The sequence below is a fragment of the Platalea leucorodia genome, assembly GCF_965183815.1.
Source record: "Platalea leucorodia genome assembly, chromosome: 8".
NCBI lineage: Eukaryota > Metazoa > Chordata > Aves > Pelecaniformes > Threskiornithidae > Platalea > Platalea leucorodia.
The window spans coordinates 23,577,331-23,596,166 of NC_138830.1; the positions used below are offsets into that span (position 1 = coordinate 23,577,331).

The following is an 18,836-nucleotide window of genomic DNA, read 5'->3' on the forward strand; positions in this document are numbered from 1 at the left end:
GCCGCGCCCGGGGCTTCGCGCTGCGGCCGCCCCGTCTGCCGGAGGAGGGGGAGACGGAGAACCCTGACGTGGTGCCGCCCAGCGCGGGGCCGGGCGGCCGGGGAGGCGAGGGGGGCGGCCGGGCTGCGCGCACGGCGCCTCGCGGCTCGGAAGGAGCCGAGCTGCGGGGCCGGGCGGGTGCCTGCGGGGCTGGCGGTGCTGCCGGTGCGGCTTGTCCCTGGAGCGCCGCCAACAAACGTGCAGGCCTGTAAATGCGGGGACGGAAGTCTGTCGCGCTCTCCACGTCAAATACATGATAAACACATAACCAGGGCCACGCATGTATATTTAAAATAGCAAAGTAAAGCTTTTTTCTTTTTTTTTCTTTTTTTCTTTTTTTTTCTTTTTCTCCCCAGAACACCTGCTCAAGTTCCAGTGGGAGTTACAGAAGACAAGAGAATATGTGACGACTACTTTTTTTTTTTTTAAATCTATCTGGCTTTCACTGTGTAACTTACTCATCTTTCTTCTCTACTTCAGTTTAAGAGGTTGTTTTCCCCCCCTTGTGCAACAGCTGTTGTTTGGTTTTATAAATGATCCCTGATGTTTGTTTTCTTCAAGCTTTGTAGCAATACAATATGTGCAAGTAGTTCATTTTTCAGGCATTATTATCTGCTACTTAAGTCTAGTTACATTGCATGATTCTAGCAATAAATTAGTTTCATGCCTTTAACTTCAGAAATGCAAATGTTAGAATTCAGCGTAGCTATGATAAGCTAATTAGCGTTCAGATGATCTAAAAGACCTTAGAGAAGCCTAGAGATGTCTGAGGGGGCCACTGAGGACACAATAGGTGACAGTCCTGTCAAAGGGGAATTTGAGCTATGTGAGGCTCTGCCTTTTGAAATAGTTTAATGAGACAAAGGGGATTTCATTGCAGTGATGATTTCTAAGGTCTTAATTCATAAAATGTATAAGCAGCTACTGCTGCATCTGGTGCAGCAGATTAAACTGGCCGGGGGAAGCCGTTCGCTCCCAGCTGTCTGCCGGTCCGTAGCAGGGCACCATTGCCCTGAAGGAGGGCTGCCTGAATATCAAGAGCCAACTTCACAACTACATGTTTTTCTCCCATATTGTTGGTTTAGTGCAATGCACCACTCAAAAATGCTGTAGAATCCCCTTTGCTCACCAAGCGTTGTGTATTTTTCTGAACAGTAACACGAAGAAATAAGAAATTAGCCATTAGGCTTACAAAGTATAATAGCAGTCTTCAAAAACATCAGAAATGCTGTACTGTGTCAGGCTAATGGCCTGTCCAGCCCAGCGATCTGTCTCAGGCAATGGAGAGAGGAATTTAGGGCAACTAACCTGGCCACTTGCTTCCCCTTGCCTTCCCTGCCACCAGCCGCAGCTGCTTCATTAGGGACAGCATACATGCGTGGATCCTCTGCAGTGTGCACTTTTGCCTGCTGTAAAATGTTCGGTGCTTTCACCGGCTGCCCCCTAGATCTAATATTGCAGGGAGAAGTTTTGCATTCAATTTATCTAGTGCCCTCATCATTTTGTAAATCTCAATTGCAGCCTCCCCTAGACTCCTCGTCTCCAGCCCAAACAGTCCCAGACATTTTTTGCCTCTCTTGAATAGTGGTAGCTCCATTTACTTGACCATTTGAACTGCCCTTCTTCAGCTGAGAGCAGAAGTGCTCATAGTAGTCAAGACGTAGGCCCATCCAGGTTTTATGTAGTGCTAAAACAATACCCTGCGTGATGGGCTCAGTACTTTTCTTCATGATGCCCATTTTTGGCTGCCACCAAAAAACAGAGGAGGTACAGTCAAAGTTTTGGAGATGGTATAACTGTATGGTTAGTAATGTTTATTTCAATTATTATGAGAACTTATTTAGGCTGATAGTTACAATGATGTGACTGCAGTGATAATTAGGTACCTAATTTCGGTGTCGTTGTTTCAGAATCTCACTTCTTTTTCTTTGGATAGATAGAAATCCCCATACAGGTAAGATATTCTTAAAGAGCAAGCAAAATATTTTGGACAAGAGTCAGGGCACATACATGTTTGTATCATTTCCTTCAATTCTTTGGTTGTACAAGATGAAGCAAGTAGAAATTCTAAACGGATCATTTAATTAAAATATAAGGACAACAATGAACTCTTGAGCCTAGGAGCCATTTACTTAAACTGCTTAAACTGCCTCATTGCTATGCAGAATCTTCAGTGTTAGTAGGCAAATTCATACATTAGTGTAAGAAATGCACATAATGCTTTTCATTTTGATGGCTTAAAAATTTAATTGCAAATAGCCTTCTCACTGTCAAGTATGCTACACGTAGGGGCACTGGGATGCTACTGAACTGGTGCAGGAGGGCATGTTGTTTCAAGCAGCAGCTTTATATATTCATTATTAACCTCAACTGTGGAGTTGGGTTTGTTTCCTCTGGCAGTAACTAATAGATGAAGTTTCAGAGGAAAATGAGAAAACCTATTATGCACTTAACAAATGGAGCAGTTCTATATATTGCAGAAGAATTCCTTCTTGCTTCCTTGAGGTGGTCAGGTAAACCTTGAAGCATAGAACTTGACTCTTAGTCAAGTTTTTAATTTTATTTTAATTCTTTACTTTGCTAGAAGACCTCTTCCATGTAACTGTAGAGCCAGTGAGATGTTCTTTCCTAACTACACAAACAGTATCGGGAGTTAGTTGGTCCTAATACAGTAGATAGCAAATAGTTATCCCTTTTTTGAAACAGAAAAGTAAGCAGTGGGATTATGGATGTTGATGTTTTAACTCTGGTCTTGCTGGATGTTCTGGAAATCCTGCATTACCCTGTGGTTGCTATATATGATTATTTTGCATCTGAGTGTTCTGCAGTAGTGCTTCTATGGGTTTCATTAGTTTGTTACTTTTTAAAGCCAGCTTTATAAGAAAAGATTTTAGTGATTGAAGATGCTTTCTTTACCACTTAAATATATACCATTTGTGTGCAAGTTCTATTTCTGTTACTAGATTTGCCTTAGGTTCTGCTAAATGTATTTTGCTAATTGTAAGAAAATTGCAGAAGATGTTGATAGAAGAAAAATCACTCGGAATAGCTTCTCAAAAGGAACTCTTGAAGTTTTAGTAAGAGTTTGTTTTGACAGACATGGTGCTTTCACTAATTCAAGCAGTTTGTTTGCTTAAAAATAGCCATCCTAGGTTGCAGTTCTGCATGTATCCTCTTTTTCTAGAAATCAATACCCTGTTCTTTCTGGATGACTGACTCATACATGCAAATAGACGGGTGACTATTGGTTACTTAGAATAGTTTTACAACTGTAGAAGAAGAAAAAACTTATTGATTTGTGTGCTAAGGGCAGAAGGAATAGGAAAGGAGTTGAGTGTTAGATGTTGAGAGATCACTGGGGATTATTGAACAAGTAATTATAAAGATTGTACTGCAGTAAATACAAGAAGATGCCAGGAGCTGATTGGATTCTCTTGACCTTGTTGAAATGCTACAAAAAGGTGCAGGGACTGCTGTTGTGTAATGCATGCCGAGATCCTGCATTACCCAGCAAACACTGAACGTGTGTGGGTTGCCAAGCTGGTCTTTTTTAACTTATTTTCTGCGTAGTTCTGGGTTAGTGTAGTGTCATTGGCTTTGTCAAGTGATTATGTAAACAGATGAAACTGCTACAGGGCTCCGTGTCTTAGCATTGCTGAGTGGTTTCTGGGCAGTTAGAATGAAATGCCTTTTTTACAAAATGGGGTGTATTCCATGATTTCACCAGAGAATACAGGAAAAGAACGTAAGATCGTTATGCTGTGGTTTGTCTTTACATTTTTACTGTTTAAAGACAACAGATAAATCTGACAACCTCAAAATACTTAGTAAATGCACATGTATATGCATGTTAACAATATGCGAGTTTACTGTTGATGTACATGAATGGTGGTTTTTGAATTCCATGTTGCTGAGTCATTGCATTCTATATTGCTGTTCAGGCAATAGGCAGCCTGTAAGCATCATTATTTTGCAGGATGAGGGTCCAGATTAAAAATACTGAGAAAAATACATCCTACAGAATACTATCATGGGGGCATCTCTGTGGACATCCTATCGCTAGACTCTGGGGACCAGACACTTTTGTGTTGCACTGTGTAATTCTGGTTATAAACCTGCAACAACTCACAGGCTTAAAAAATTATTTTGTAGTTGAGTTGAATTCAGTGGCACTGTTCTGTGTGTGTTGAGAATACCTTTTTTTTGAGGTTGTGCTAAGGAATTATTCTGCTCAATTTTTTTGTGCTTGAAAATCATTTAAGGTGATACCACGTTCATTATTAACTGGAGATTCAATTTTAGCCTGTATTTCAGACTGCATGAGTCCTCTGGTTATTTTGTTATTTATATTTTTCTTGCTTTGTCCATGTGCACTTTTTATGGTGAATTTTCTTATTTAGTGCCTTTCAATTGTAGTTTCTTTTTAGCAATGGAGCAGAAATGGTTGGGAATGGATATTAAAAACAGAGAACTAGTTTTTATTTGGAAGAAAAAAATCATTAAAAGGACAGAATAAGTATAAATCATGTTTAAACTGATTTCAGAGATGTACTGATGAAGAGGTCTTGTTGGCTCTTCTGTGAAAGGGATTTTCCCCACTGATTGAAATAAAGAAATTGCAAGAACATGAAGTATCGTAGTGTGATTTGAAGGATTCTAATCTCAGGAGAGGAAGAGACAATTCTGCTAAGGCTGCTTTCTCTGTTAGCCACCCAGGCACTTGGAATTTGGGCCCCAGACATACTGCAGTTTTCTGTGAGGTAACTTGTCTGTGGACAGCTTTTTGGTCATTACCATTTGCTGGGAAAATTGCTGCCTTAACAAAGCTGAAGGAAGAATGGCAAGTACCCCAAAATTGAGCTGGTCTTCTGTCTTAAGCAAAAGAACCCTATGCATTACTAAAGACAATATTTGTTGTGCTTTGGGCCAATTTCACAGACACATGTAAAAAAGCGCAGATGATTTTTATAAAGTTGTGTAAGCTGCTGCTCTAGTGAAGGCTGCAGCGAGCTTGGGGGTGGTTAAGTCTGGGGGTTTCTTTGAAGCTGATTTAGAAACTGCGATGGGACTTGCATTTTCTGACTCAAAGTCTGGTGTGAGGATTGGAAGGGGCAACTTCATACTTCTGATATGCTGAATCTGATGGAAAACCATGTATCCTATCCCATACTTTGTTAATGGCTTTCCAATGAAAGTCAAAGAAATGAAATGCACCTGAGTCACTGGAATTTAACAATAATATGGTCCATCAGGTGGCCCTGAAAAAGCTATTTTAGAGGATTAGAGTGTCCTGTTAGGCTATGTGTGATATATATGTGCACCTTGTAAAATTCTTCTTCGCTGGGGTGAGTAACTTTCTGATGAGCAAATAAAATATCACCCTAGATTATACATTTTTCATTTTTTCTCTCACCCAGATATTTATGTTATGTGCATTATTAAAGTGGAAGGTGGGGATATACAGGTAAATATTTGTCACTGTTGTGAAGGATTGATTTCAGTGACAGCACATGCTGGGAACTTACTGACTGGAGTAACTTTTGTTACGGCAGTGACTCCCATTAGTAACAGCATGAGAAAATCTGATATCCGGTCATATTTTTAAGGGATATTTGTGTACTGTGGTTTGCTATGATTTGGGTCATCTACTAACATGTACTTTTTATTTTCTGACTTTGAAAATGTGTCCTGCAACCATAACATCCTTAACATCACCTGGTGTAACTCAGCTGGGCTCAGTGCAGCTACATGAATTTATAGGAGGTAATGATGTGGCCCAGTAAAAGAATGGATGTGGGCAGCCTTGAACTTGTTCAAATCTAAATTTCATCTAAATTAGTCTAGATTCACCCTCACAGGAAGAGATAACACTTTTATCCTGTGCTAGGATTCTGTTTATTTCTGCTCTTTGCAGAAATTTTACCTCAAGGGTGAGTCTGCCTCGTAGCATGCACATATCAGTGTCTTCTCCTCCAGTTTACTAATTTAACAGCTCATGAATCAGACTGCACTGCTCAACACTCCATTGTGCTTCTGATAATTAATCAGATATGGCTCTAATTACTGACTTTCAGCAGAACTTAACTGTGGTCATCTGTAACATCATCTATTACTGACATATTGTAAGAATATAGGCAACAGAAAAAGAACTTGCAGGAATTTTCTAATGAAAATTACAATGATTTTTCCATCATAAAACTTTTTTTATATAGCTTAAGTGTCGCCTCCTCATTTGAAGGTATCTGCCCTCGTATGCCCAACCATATTGTTGAAAGCTTTCTAAACTGCAGACACTCACGTGTAAGGTAACTGGCACTTATAAGAAGACACCTGCTTGGCCAAGGCTGTTGAACATGTGCCCAGGGCAGAGCACACAGACTCAGAAGTGCGCACCAGAAGGAGCCATACACAGTTAGTGCATGAAATGGGAACATACTGTAACTTGTCTCCTTTGAACCTGATTCTTTAAGTCATCTCTTTCATCGTTAAAAACAGTAACAACAATGTTCCAAAGCAGCAAACCTTCACAGCCTCTGGTCAGAGCTGTGCTTTCTCTTCCATTATTTATGAATTTTGCAGACACACAGCAAAGATGACAAAAGATGTGTTATCTTTTACTGATTGGAAGTACAACAAAAGGCAATGTCTGCCATGTCAGGAGGAAAACTGAACTAACAGGAGATGTACGTAGTTTACTGACTTTTCTTTATTGAAAAATCAAACGTGGTTGTTTCTTTTTAAAACTAGAATTACATTTTAAAAATTAATTCAATTATTATACTCTTAAAATAAACATATAAATCTTACTAATACTGCTTGATAATAGTGATGTTAAGTGACTTATTCCCAAGGTTTCTGTCAAATGCTTTTAACCTAGTTGAAACTAGAAGGTGTGATCTTGCTGTAGAAATATTATAGGCAATTATTAAAAATATTAATCACATCAATCAAAAAATGCTTTCATAGCTCAGTTGGCATGTGTGTCTCTTGCTTTAACAAGCTTTTTTCACTAACACACTATAAGTATTTTCTTTAGAATTCTGAAATACAATGCGTTTTTTTCCTATTGGGATTTCAGGTGCTTTGAATTTGATTTGATCCTTTGAGGTGCACACATAGACATAGTACTGATGCAGCAAACGCTTGAATAGCAGGGTGGACTCTGCTAAAATCTTGCTGGTTTTAAGCAAGGCAGCAGCAAATCACTTCAATCATATGAAGATAGTTCAGAGGCACAGTAGTTGAGGGGGTGGGAAAAATGTACAAATGTAACTTTTCAATGATTTTCTGCCGCTTTTCTCAAGAAACTGGGGGTTTGAAACTGGTTTGCCAGGTGGTGAATACCTAATCAATATAAAATGTTACCATACAATTTACTATTTCTGCTTCTTGAGTAAGAGTTTGGCAATTGCAGTAAATGAAGAATTGTGGGGGGTTGTCTCTTTTTAGCACCAACACCTAAAAATTACTAATTAGTACTAACAAGAGAGAGGCTGTAAAAGAAAAAGGTTGGATTCTTTGCTATAATAAATTTGATTTCTTAACAATACCGCTTTATAAACTCAATAAGGGAATGCTGAGAAAATTATGTGAAACAAAGCGCCTGTTCTTGGAAGTTTTGGTTGCAGTCCTTCTCTGGAGCCTGTGCTTAATCAATGTCTAAATATACTGGGAAGGTACACAGGGCTGTTGGGTAGGACAGAAAAGGTCCTAAAATTGCATGTGCATTGCTTATGCATTGCTCCTTGTAATGCATATAGTATATTTATTAAAATAGGGGTGATACCAGTATTGGAATTTCTTCAAAATAAATACTGCCTGTTCATATCTAGATTTTTCTCTTCCTTTCCATTCCTGGGTAGGTAGAACATTTTGATGCAGGAGTGATTGTGAGTACAAAGGTGATTCCTTTATAGAATTAATCAATCTCAAAGGATTCTTGATCTGATCTGAATTCTCTCAGTGCCAGGAGGCACACAAGGCGCGAACATCGTTCTTCCACTTCGGTCGGTCCACTGCTGCGTGCTCTGGAGTCAAGGGCCACAGCGCAGTCTTCCGTCGGTTTCCCCCTCAGGACACGACCGATCCAGTTCCATCTCCTCCTCCTCACTTCGTTACCGATTTTCTCCATCCCCGCCATTTCTGATGCTCATCGTTTCTGCAACTTTTTTTTTTTTTTTTTTTTTTTCCCGGGAGGAGGTAGTTGGCCTCCTGCCCAACCCCCATGACTTGGAGGGCCAGTGGTTTTTCTGTCAGGGTGGCCTTCCTTTAGGCTGCGTTGGTTCGCGGCACCTTCTTCAATTTTATCCGGTGCACCCTCCAGAGAGGGATCCCCTATCCACCACCCAGGGGACGTGCCTTCTAGCCGTGCAGCCCCAGCCGAAGGAAAGGATTCTTGAGATGATCATTTAATGATTATGGAGCACTTCCATGTATGTAGCTTATACATAAAAGCAGTAGTTTGTCACAGATGTAATAGGGAGGATTAGGGAGAAGAAGACATGAAGAAGGTATTTACAGGTCTAATCACTTCAGTTAAGGCATGTGTGAAGCCAGGTCCAGCCTCTGAAAGAGCTGAACGTTAGTTCTGATTTCACAGTTATGGAAGTGGAAGCACAGAGATAAGGACCTGAATTCTAGAAGGGCTGAATAATTGCCATTTCTGCTGATTGATAACATCATTACATTGCAGCACTCCTAAAAGTTGGGTACCAAGGAAATCCCAGAGAGAAAGTTTGCTTTCTTGGTTGCAGCCCTCTTTTAGATGTCACACTCTGTCCTTTATTCCCCTCCCAATCTATGTGCATTGTGCCTTTTTAATTCTCCTTTCCTGTTGGAGATCAAGATACATATTTGACTTAATTGGAATTTCTTTTTACAGCCTTACAACAAGACTGGATTAACAGTTGAATTATCCATGCACAGCTTCTTCAGAAGTACTTCATATTTTCGCTAGACTTGGGAGCAGCAATAGGAGGAAACACTTCCATGCTTTCTGGGGCGCCATTAATGGAATACGCATTGTGTAGGGACAATTGCTAGGGAACAAATTAATCATAGATTATTTATTTAACAAAGTACATTATTGATGTTACACTTAGGTGACTTTTTGCAAACATATAGGAACTAATAGGTGCAAATTGGTATTAGCATATTTAAATTGATGCAGAAACTACCGCTTTCTTAGTCTGTAGGCCATTTAGCAAGAGACACAACTTACTGGCTTACAGTGACAGACAACATTCAGGACTGGCTTAATGGCTTATTTTTATGGAACACATGAAATAAATAGAAATATATTCCCCTGGCACAGTGTGCACACTCAGTAAATGCCTGATAACAGCATGGTCACCTACTTGTTTGTAGTTTGTATTCAGTTGGTGAAACTAGTTAAGGACAGTCTGCTTCATGTGTGTAGGTAAAACGCATATGGCTTTGAGCTGCATGTAGAAGCCTATAATTGCAGGAACACTGGGATGCTGTAGCACTTACAGGAACTGTGACTGCTGCTGCATCGCAGAAGGTCAGGAGGCTTTCTCCTCTGTTTACAGTTCTGTGTTTAAAGTTTTCTCCTCTGTTTGATTTTTCAAGAGAGCTTAGGTGAAAAATCAGTTAATTCTCTTTTTTTGTGTTATTTTGCGTGGTGGTCTAATGATTTTAAGCCCTTAGTTAATTAATAACAGCCGAGATAGATAGCAGCTGAATCAGAAAGTTTTCTTTGGTATCCTAAAAGTTGTACTATACCTGTTGAATAAGTTCAGGATACACTATGTAGGGGATAGTAGGAATAAAAACGCTGCTGTTTTGATTTTTATTTACATATATAGATATTTTACATATATGGGGGGTGTATATATGTATAAAAACATCTTTTGAAATGCCTCTTTGCTACATGTTTATTATTAGTACATTCTTCATTTGAATTTTTTCTTTTTCTTTTTGTCTTTTGTTGTTGTTGGTTTGGTTCGGGTTTTGGGTTTCCATTGGCAGTACCATCTGGTTATCTTTAAGAATTACAGGTTGAAGTCTTTCCCTAGAGTCTCCGAGGTATAAATGAGTAAGAGCTGCAATCAAACCATCCAACACGTCTGTTTCAGGTGAGAAATAGAGAAGTCTATAGAATTAAAAGCTTCTTTTAAAAAACAAAAGAAATCATTCCGTTTATAACTTTTAAGATGGCAAAGAAAAGAACAGCAAAGGAAATGTAAACTACACTTCATCAGAACAGAAGAGAGGATATCAGAGCCATCAACTAGCAGATGTAAGAGCTAGAGCTGCTATTGATACGTGTAATAGGGAAGAATGGGTATGTGTTTTTCCCCCTGAACATGTATTTGTTTGAGTGAGGTGCTGACTGATGCTGCTTGGCAATTGGGTAGTGTTAAATGATCGTGTCATTGATTTTAGGTTGTCATATAAGATTGTATAAGCCTGTCTGCAGGGCTGGATGCTGAGCAACATCATTGTAGTTATTACTGTAAAAAGTTTCTGCTTCTAGGAAATTCTTAGTCTAGAATTAATTGATGTATCATTGAGAGTTCAGCATTGACTAACCTGTGGCAACAGAATCTATCTAGCAAGAAGTTGGGACTATAGGAGAACACTGACGTGTTCTAGCAATGATTTCTTTTTCAGTTAATCACAGATACTAATGTTTTGCTGCCTGTTTCAAGGCAAAAAGGCCTTTCCCCATACAATGAAGATACACTTACAGAATTGCTGATATTGAACAAAAGAACACTTTGAGTTTGGTTTTCCTGAAGGAAGAACCTGTAAAGTTTGCATACAATTTTCACATATGAGTTCGTTAGTGTCTGTACAGGGATAGTAAATCAGAGCAAAGAGAGAGAGTGCTGTGAAATGTGCTTTCTGCAGCTGCCACAATTGTAGACCATAAAATTGTAGCTAACTTTCAATGGCTCTACAGCCAGTGAGTCTTTTCTCCCCCAGTATATCTCCCTTAGTATGATGGGAGATATGAGAAATAAGTAAAGTAAAATGAAAACAGTATAAAAGAATCTTAATATGTATATTCAGTACTAGATGGTCAAGGTACAGACAGCACATATGCTTCAAAGAATTTTCTCTGTAAAATTTTGCAAACTGCCAACGTGTCGGAAGTAAAAATACTAAAACTTGTTGCTAGGTTCACTGAGTGCTGTTAAATGGTACAGTCCTAGTCTTCAGAGTTATAAATCCTGTGTAAATGAACTGATAGAGTTGGCAGCTATAATACATCAACTTGATACTGATTTAACCATTATTGTTAAGTTTTTCTAAGTAAAAAAAGGGGAAAAAATATAAGGGGATATAAGGGCTTGGAACAGTGAGAGGTAGGCGCTGAGCTATAGTGCTTTGGTACACTGCAGATGGCAGACAGGATTTGGCTAAACAGACCACAGAATCCATACTGGATTTGGTCTGTTAACCCCAGACTGGCTTCTGAAGTTTGGGATGCAAGTGTCTTCTTCAGGAAGACTGTTACAGTTCATGGAGAGGGCTGGAGGCCAGGGGAAGGGAAGAGAATGGTGTATGTATGATATATGGGTGTGAGCATTGTAGAGATTTCAAATCCTAGGAAGAGAGCCCCATCTAAATATCGGATTCACAGATATGTATGGGGGACACAACTGTTTTTATCATGCTGTATATATTCTGGATCAGTTGTAAAAAGAGCTATGCAAATAAGTAGCTCCAAGCACAGTGACTAACTAACTTAAACTGATTTCCGCTGCATTTTTATTGAGATGACTGACATTTTAATTAAATTATATAAGGGTTGTTTGTAAATGCACCTGCAAGGCTCCTAACAGCATTGCTCCCCACCCATTCACCCTATTCATAGCTTTTTAATGTCCCCAGTGTTTTCCTATAACAGCTATCGTTTCTCCTCCCTGCTGTTCCCTGTCGTTGATCCACCATCACTTACTCTGCCATCCAACAAAGAAACTATACAGGCAATTGCCGATAATCTGGCTAGAAGTATGTGCCGGCTGGCTGCCTGCCCACCAGCTGCTGCCTGCCCGCCTCTAAGGAAGTCAGACCTGTAGGTTTGGGTGTTGCGTGTGGGGTTTTGTCATATGTTGCAAAGGTCCATTGTAAGAACTTATTTGAAAAAAAAAAAAAATCTGCTTTTGTAGCAGGTCTACAGGTTCCAAAGTTATTAATAGGGGGTTGACAGAAAGACAGAACAAAACCTTGTTTTCTGACAAAAGCAGGTTAAAAATAAAAAACATGTAAAAAATTTGACAATTTTTAATAATAGTGACAATATGAATTTCTAGAAATACTTTCTAGCCATCTCTGTATGTGGGGAACCAGAATTTGTTGATGCCTTCCTAGCTAATCTCAAAGAACAGATGTGTTTCTGAGCCGGCACTTCCTGTATGCTGTGATGGTACAGAGGACTGATCTTCTGGTACTCTGCTAGTGTTCCAGGAGTACACAGTGCTGAAAACAGTGCTCCTCTCAGTTTGAGGAACAATGGGCAGACTGCTTTTTGTCAAGTTTGTCTTTTATTTTAATAATATTTTTTTTTCTTTAGGGTGGAGTTTTAATGTTTTGATGTCAGGATGAAGAGCAGGATACCTCTCATTCTTCTAGCTTGTGGCTCCTTTAACCCCATCACAAACATGCATATGCGTTTATTTGAGCTGGCTAGAGATCACCTGCACCAAACAGGTCAGTAAGGTGTTGTTAGGATCACACACACGTGGTGGTTTACTGTGAAAAGGAAGAAAGATTTTTAACACTTGCTGTAGATAAGCTGTCACTTTACAGGTGGTTTAATTTTAATATTCTTTATGGATCATTCAATACGAGGCTTTCTTGGCATATTCAATATAGAATGTCTAGCATTACCTCTTCCCTTTGGCTTAGTACATAAACAAGTATCATAGTGAGTGTTCATGCAAATAAAGTGAAAGTTTTATCAGCAGTTTTAGGATCATATTCATGGAACAGGCTGAGCCTTGTGAAAGAGTATACTTAACGATTTTGAAACTGAGAAGAAACATTTCTGTTCGAATTTCATGCTTTTATGATACATTGTGTTTTAATACGAAGAAGTGTTACAGTTAGCAGTTTTGACAGCCGAGTGAAACTGGAGAAAAGATGAAACGTTAATTATTCATTATCCATCTTCACTAAGAGGTACAAGTTATCTCCCCTAGCAAAATAATTTCCTCATAAAGGAGATCAGAAAAGCTAGATGTCAGCAGGCCAGAAAGTTTTGGCAACAAAGGAGAAAGGTGGGTAACATCAGGAACTTAAGCAAGAATCAGAAAAGCTACTGAGAAGCATTGAACTCTAAGCTTGATCAACTACTCAGTTGCTGAGGCTTTTATTTTTTTTCCATCTGTCAGCTAAAATATACAGAGGTGTTCCTGGAAGAGGTTGGAAGGGAATCATAGTTTATTGGAACCTGGCAGAGAAGATCCTAGGGAGGTGATTCAGTAGGAACGTGAACAGAAAATAATAGTAAAAGGAATTTGGCTGTCAGATTGGGGGTGGGGGGTGGAGAATCTGGTAACCCACTGATACAGTTGTGCAGTAAAAGTAGCAACTACATGCTTGCCATGTACTGTGAGAATACTTTGGCTTTCATGCGGAAGAATTACACAACCAACTCTGAGGGCTGCCTCTACAAGTCTCTATTGTCCTGTAACTGTAAAATTATTTTGTTGCTCCCACAAGGCTAGAAATAAAGGGTTAAAAAGGGATTTGAATTGGCTTTTCTCACTGTAATTTTATAACTGCTTCTGCTGCCCAGGTGTGCAAGGAGCAGAAAGGTAATGTGAGAGCAATTGCTGCTTCTGTTTAAGTCATATGTTACAGTCCAGTAACTTATGGAAGGATTGAACTGGGAAATGAAATATGGTTCTGTCTGAATCACAATTCATTATCTGGTCTGCTCCAGGGTCTGTGTAACAAGACTCCACCCCTTACTGAGAGCAGTTTACTTAAACAAGTCTAGTGAAAATCCTATTAAAAATTAAATTTTGAAAGGCTGAAATGAAAGTTGTGCATTACGTTGCACCTCTCTAACATCAATGCTTAGTTCTGGATAGGATGTGTCTTGCCTTTTAACTTCTTAGTTTAATGTGTGGAGTCTTCTAGTATAAGTACTTCATACATTAAAGAAGGGGACTTCATTTGTCTCTGGGTTGCTTACAGTGTCATCATTGCACTTTCTGAATGTCTGCAAAGCAAGAATCCTCAGTTAGCTTGTGGAAGCTTCACCCATCCCAAGTAGAGGTAGCTTTTTTTGAAGTAACTGTAAATGTAGATATATGTGTTTATATGTACGGATACACAAATCTGGCATATGGTGTTCCTTGCTACGGTGAAGACAGTTTCTCAAACAGAAGGGGTTGGCAACATGCTATAAAAATGGTCAATTCTGGATGCCTGTTTTATGGCAGAACCCTTCCCACCCAGGAAATTAATTGGTCATTCTCTCATGTTTTTAGTCCTATTCCCACTTCTGCAGTTACCCAGGGAAAGAGAAGAGAAATTGGAGCTTATTTGCTGAGAAGAAGAACTAGTTGCAGACTGGGAGCTGATAGTGGGGCTGGAGGACAGTGGTTATACATGACTAAAGCTTGTTTGAAGTGAGGTAGTGGTCTGCTGTATTCACACTGATGCCCTTCTCAGTGAGAACACTGCACTTCCGAGCGAACATACACACTGAATGACTGAAAAGGTAACTAACTAGCATGAGTGAAGAATTAACTAGCATGAGGGGTGATGTTTCCTAGGCTGTGAGAATTACTTAATTCTGGTGCTACTTCAGGATTTCTGCTCAGTCACAAATCATGCAGAAACACTGAGTTGTGCAATAGCTTGGCTGGAGTTGATTTCACAGTCAAGTTTTACTGTTACGAACGACATGACTGTCCCTGATGTGCATCCTGACTGACATCTCCAGTAATTCTGTCTGCCAGCTTTTTGCACATCACTTCAGTTTCAAATGCTGTCTAATCTTATTTTTCCTACATCCCTATTTTAAGTAGGGAATTTCATTGAGTTTCTGATGGTTTAAGCAGTATCTGCAGTTTCATTGCCACATGTCAAGTAATTCATCCTTTTTCTGCTAATATCAGTCAACAAATCTTGTCATGCTGCCTTTTAAATACAACAGACATAGCTACATGTGACTGAATAATGATTCTCTTTATCTGGATTTTGTCTCTACTCATGTGAATTTGACTCTTTACACATCCTCACATATAGCTAGAATTTTCTCAGATTCAATCCCTTGTTGTAAAATTGTTTCTTGAAACTTGCACTGACTGTGGCAAATGCTTTTCCAGTCTGTTAATACCTAATGCCAGATGCTTTTATTTTTCTTTGACTGTATTTCTTATTTGACCATAAAGTCCAAAGAAATAGTACTAGAATCAGTCTATGTAAGATGTTGAAAACCTTGTTTCCCAAGTATTGCCAGTAGAGGACACTTATATCACCAAGTTTCCAGATAAGACCAAAAGGGATAGAGGGCAAAGGAGGGGGCTATGAAAGACAGGATGTTTCTGTCTGTGACAAGACAGATGCAAGGGGGAGGTGAAGGACAATGAGTTACTGTCTTGGGAAAACTTGGGAAAAATGTGACACAATCAATGGGTTGTGTCAGATGCAGCACTGGGCAGCAGAGCTGAGAAGTCCCGAGTCACTAACCAGCCTTGAGAATCTGGAAGTTTATGTTGTTCAACAGCTGCATCTGATTAAAATGGACTGATATTTTCACAAAAGGGATAGGAACAGATTGTAACAGCAGCAAGTCAGCATAAAGGCAGACCAGTTTGTTTTCCTGGAACAATTCTGATAACTGGAATTTGAAAACAGCACAAAAACCCCAGATTGTTCCTACTGTTTTGATCGTGTGTATAGCAATACAGATACATGATTGGAATAGCATCAGATAAGCAGTACTTACTCCCTACATATACAATAAATATTGACAGGCATTAGTTAAAATTAACTGAAGTTAAAAAATGAAAAGGAAACAAATCTTTGATTTTTTTTTTCATTACAAGATCTACAGCAGTGCTTGCTTAAATAGAGCAGTACTTGGTTATTTGTGTTACACTTTACCCTTGGAAGATGCATGAAGAGGGATGCATGTGTGGCTTAGCATTCAGAAAGAATTAAAGCTATAGAGTGCACTTTGCAGAGGTGCAAATCAACGTGGCAAACCCATAAATCTTAAGACACCTCAAGACATACCACATGCCCAAAGAAAATGCTTCTGTTACATAAAACTCCGTTTTCTGAATATTGTTATCAGTGCATACAGTTTAGATCCTAACCTTTTTCTGAATTTAAGGAACGCTTTTCAAAGTGGAAGAAGTGTAGGCGTCTTTCTGTTCCACAAGTTTTGTTGTCTTACTCTAAAACCCAGCGGAATAAGGGGTGGATGTCCCCTGCTTGCAGTGATATTGGGGTTATGGCCTGTATTTGACTTTGGAATCCTAGTCATCTGTTTTGTAGCATCTCTGAAGAGAACCATTGCTTCCCAGTCACATAACGTGGCAAAATCATAGAATCATAGAATGTCCTGAGTTGGAAGGGACCCACAGGGATCGAGTCCAACTCCTGTCCCTGCATAGGACAACCCCAAAATTCACACCATATGTCTGAGGGCGTTGTCCAAATGCTTCTTGAATGTTGTCAGGCTTGGCGCCATGACTGCCTCCTGGGGGAGTCTGTTCCCTTGCTCCACCACCCTCTGGGTGAAGAACCTTTTCCTAATGTCCAACCTAAACCTCCCCTGGCATATCTTCCTGCCGTTCCCTCAGGTCCTATGACTGGTCGTCAGGGAGAAAAGATCAGCGCCTGCCCCTCCTCCTTCCCTTGTGAGGAAGCTGTAGACTGCAATGAGGTCTCCCCTCAGCCTCCTCTTCTCCAGGCTGAACAGACCAAGTGACTTCAGCTGCTCCTCATACAGCTTCCCCTCTAAACCCTTTATCTTCTTTGTGACTCTCCTCTGGACACTCTCTAGTAGCTTCATATCCTTTTTGTACTGTGGGGCCCAAAACTGCACAGTGTACTCAAGATGAGGCCACACCAGTGCAGAGTAGAGCGGCATAATCCCTTCCCTCAACTGGCTAGCAATACAGTGCTTGGTGCACCCCAGGACATGGTTGGCGCTCTTGGCCAAGTCAGCTGGGATGAGAGCATTTCAGAATAAGGTGTCTTGTGAGTAGAGCTACAATACTTTATTATTCACATTGCTACTCTCCAGATGGTGGTTTTATCCTTCCTCTCTGGAGGAAATACTCATTTCGTAGCTGTCAAGATACTGCCTTTCCTTCTTTTTGTCCAAATCCAGTGAACTCTGTAGGAGTGAAGTTGTATTTTGAGGTCTTGATACAAAATGTTTATTATCGATGTGATGTGTGGAGATCATTCAGCATTTATTTGAGGACTGATCATTGTGCATGCTCGGTTACTCAGCTTTTGGAGGAGTTCCTGAAGTCACAATGTATTTGAGTGACTGTCTGACTACAGAGGTAAATCTGCAACTTCAGGCCCTGTACTTCACTCCACCAGGTGGATATGATTTATGTTTGTCTACGTGCTCATATGGCATCTGTCACTACAGTTTTTGCACAGCTCATCTAATTCAGTGAATGCATCTTTCAAGCACTCTGAAGTGGTGAAGGTAAAGTCATCCGTCCTACGGAGAGCTATCCTAAAAGATTGTCCATTACTGCTCTGATGTATTTGTTGTTTATGTTGACTTTCAATGCAATGATTGCCGAATTGTTTACCCTTTTAATTTTCCTTCTGTTGAATTCCCGTCACAGAAGGTGACTGAACAGGAAGTAAAAAAAGTCTTGACTATTTTCTTTTCCTTTTTCATGCTTGGCAATCTCTACATACATGTCATGGGAAGGTAAGCATAGGATGGTATCCTTTTGGTATTTAATCTGAACAAAGATGTTAGCTATCCCTCCCTCCGCCCCAGCTAATTATAACCTATAAATAAAACTAACATTTTGGTTTAAATGGAGCAATGAAAAATCCTTGTATTTGTTTTCCTAGCGTTAGTAGGCTGAGAGTTCTGGGAGGATAACTGTTGATTTCTTGTGGGTTCAAGGGAAACCATTACTATTACTTCAATACAGAATTTTATCATGTGATTTTGACGTATGTGTAGTCACACATAGAAGGCTGATAAAAGTAATTAAATAATCCAGTTAACTAACCATATTCGTAAAAGTGTGTCAGTGAAGAAATGAAAACTTACATTAAGCTCTTGCTGCATCTTAGATGGTTAGAACATGAGATTGTATTGTAACTATTTATCAACATTGTTCACTTTTGATAGCAAGTTTTACATCATTTTATGTTTTGAAATAGCTGCCGCTTTCCTCACAAAGGACTCACTCCTCGGCAATCAAAGTGATTTTTATTATTTCTGTATTTGATGTTGTGTGTGTACTATGCAGTAAAATTTAAACTGTTCATCAGACTCTGTTTGTTAAATCGTAGACGTGTAGGTAACTTTATGCCCTTAGAACAGGTTTAATGAAGCAGAGAAAGTGCTTCTTCCTGGATAAGCCTTCCAAAACCCAAACCAAAAATTTGCAATCCTGTGTCCTGAAATTGTTCACACTAATGCACTAATATATAGAAGTAAGACTCTTGTCTACTGCTGAAAAGGAAATGGGGGCAGGCTCCAGAAAAAAAAACATAAAGCCCAGGGAATTTTCTTTGGTTCATGCTCACAGACTTTGGATACATAGGACAGAAACCTTAGACAGATGATAAGCTAAAAACTGTCATCTCGA

At 39.6% G+C, this 18,836-nt stretch overlaps 1 protein-coding gene across 1 annotated transcript in view; it reads left to right on the plus strand.

Annotated features, from left to right (window-relative positions):
* The first annotated feature begins 467 nt into the window (after positions 1-467).
* Positions 468-18,836, plus strand: part of NMNAT3 (nicotinamide nucleotide adenylyltransferase 3) — a 31,984-nt gene continuing 13,615 nt past the window's right edge. Inside the window, exons 1-3 of the mRNA XM_082319188.1 lie at positions 468-527; positions 10,030-10,136; positions 12,584-12,720. Coding sequence (XP_082175314.1) covers positions 12,612-12,720 — 109 coding nt within the window. The 5' untranslated portion in view covers positions 468-527; positions 10,030-10,136; positions 12,584-12,611. The remainder of the gene's footprint in view (positions 528-10,029; positions 10,137-12,583; positions 12,721-18,836) is intronic.